Consider the following 1,443-nt stretch of genomic DNA (forward strand, 5'->3'; position numbering starts at 1 on the left):
GCCACAGATCTTTTTGGCTACTAAGAAACAATGTTTTAAGGGTTTGAGAGATTATTGTTTAAAGTTATTCAGGGACTTCCTGACAAATTAATTATATTAATATTTGCAGACTTTGTTCATCTATAATTGATATGCCCCAGGAAACCATTTGCTACCGAAAGAATCTCTGGTCATATTTCCAAAGACGCATCTTTATTTAATCCCTCCCTTCCTTAGCCTTCACTTATACCCATGATTATAGTGTCTCAGCAAAAGGCTCTATTTGGCAAGGTTTGAACATCTTCAGCTCTGACTGACTTCAAATAAAATTGAGGATATTGCATTCAGAGGGACCAGGTCCAGAAGGATATTCCCAAATATCTGTTTTCCATTTTATCAAGCATACTGAACACACCAAATCCTACAAACAGCATAATCAGTCAAAACAAACTAAAATAAATGAACTGTACAAAGAGAATTGTGTCCCTCCACTCAACTGCATGGATCACATGAATGTATATGTAAAGTATATGTATATGAATGTGATCCTATATGAATATGTGTACATATACAATCACATGAATGTATATGTAAAGTACCCACATTACCTTCCCATGAAGAAGTTATTTTAATTTTTGCTGGAATTGCACCATATTAAAATATGTTCTTTGAATGTAACACAAGATATTAAGAAACAAGTCATATTAATGAATCTTCAGCTCATGCTAGGTAGAATCCTAATTTATAAGACTACTTGGTTTAAATTCATCAAAACACCAGAACCTCAGGCTCATATCAAAGGGATCCTGTCAATGTCAAAAAACAGAAGCTTAAAAATTAGATCTACCAGTGTTGTGGCTTTCTCTATCAGAACATACACAAAGGTTGCATTGCTCCCCCTTGCTATGCAGCTCCATCCCATTTTGGAACAAAACTACTGCAAGTATGCAGAAACCCTGCCCTTTTGGCATTTCTGAGAATAGGATTCTTTTATACCTCCACAATGAACGTGCTGACAAGAAGGAAAGCAGATGGGCAGAACAGTGCAACTGGTACAACTGATACCTGTGACAGGAAGGCAGGTTGTGGCCGTGTTGGTCTAAGGACATAGGCAGGCAAGAACCTTGTCTGCCTCTGAAAGGAAGAAGCCCATCTCCTGGGTTTCTAATCACTTAGGATCACCCAGTGGAGAAGCTGGATTCTAACCAGGTTGCAATTCTCATGTCAGTAAATTGATACCTGTTTGAGAATTAAGAAAAGAGTTGGGTTGGGCTTTTTTGTTTTATATTTTTAATACATAAATGCAGCTCCTTTGATACTGATTTTCCTAAACAGGCATAAGTGGCATTATACAAAAGCACAACAACCACCTTTCTGAGCCTAGCAGGTACAACATACTAAACAAATGAGGTTGTTTGTGCGACTTTTTAAAACAAAAAGAAACAATGTTTTTCTTTCAGGAAT

The 1,443-nt window shown here is 36.9% G+C and overlaps 1 protein-coding gene across 4 annotated transcripts in view; it reads right to left on the reverse strand.

The window, feature by feature from the left end:
• Positions 1-1,443, reverse strand: part of CARS2 (cysteinyl-tRNA synthetase 2, mitochondrial) — a 69,823-nt gene that overhangs the window by 44,842 nt on the left and 23,538 nt on the right. Inside the window, exon 1 of one of the 4 annotated variants that reach the window (XM_006017233.3) lies at positions 1,045-1,209. The exons of 1 other annotated variant lie outside the window; for it this stretch is intronic. In XM_006017233.3, coding sequence (XP_006017295.1) covers positions 1,045-1,088 — 44 coding nt within the window. In that variant the 5' untranslated portion in view covers positions 1,089-1,209. Of the gene's footprint in view, positions 1-1,044; positions 1,216-1,443 lie in introns of those variants that run through there. 2 more of the 4 variants (XM_025196082.1, XM_025196080.1) reach the window with 2 other exon arrangements.

The sequence above is a fragment of the Alligator sinensis genome, unplaced genomic scaffold (genome assembly GCF_000455745.1).
Source record: "Alligator sinensis unplaced genomic scaffold, ASM45574v1 scaffold288_1, whole genome shotgun sequence".
Taxonomy (NCBI): domain Eukaryota; kingdom Metazoa; phylum Chordata; order Crocodylia; family Alligatoridae; genus Alligator; species Alligator sinensis.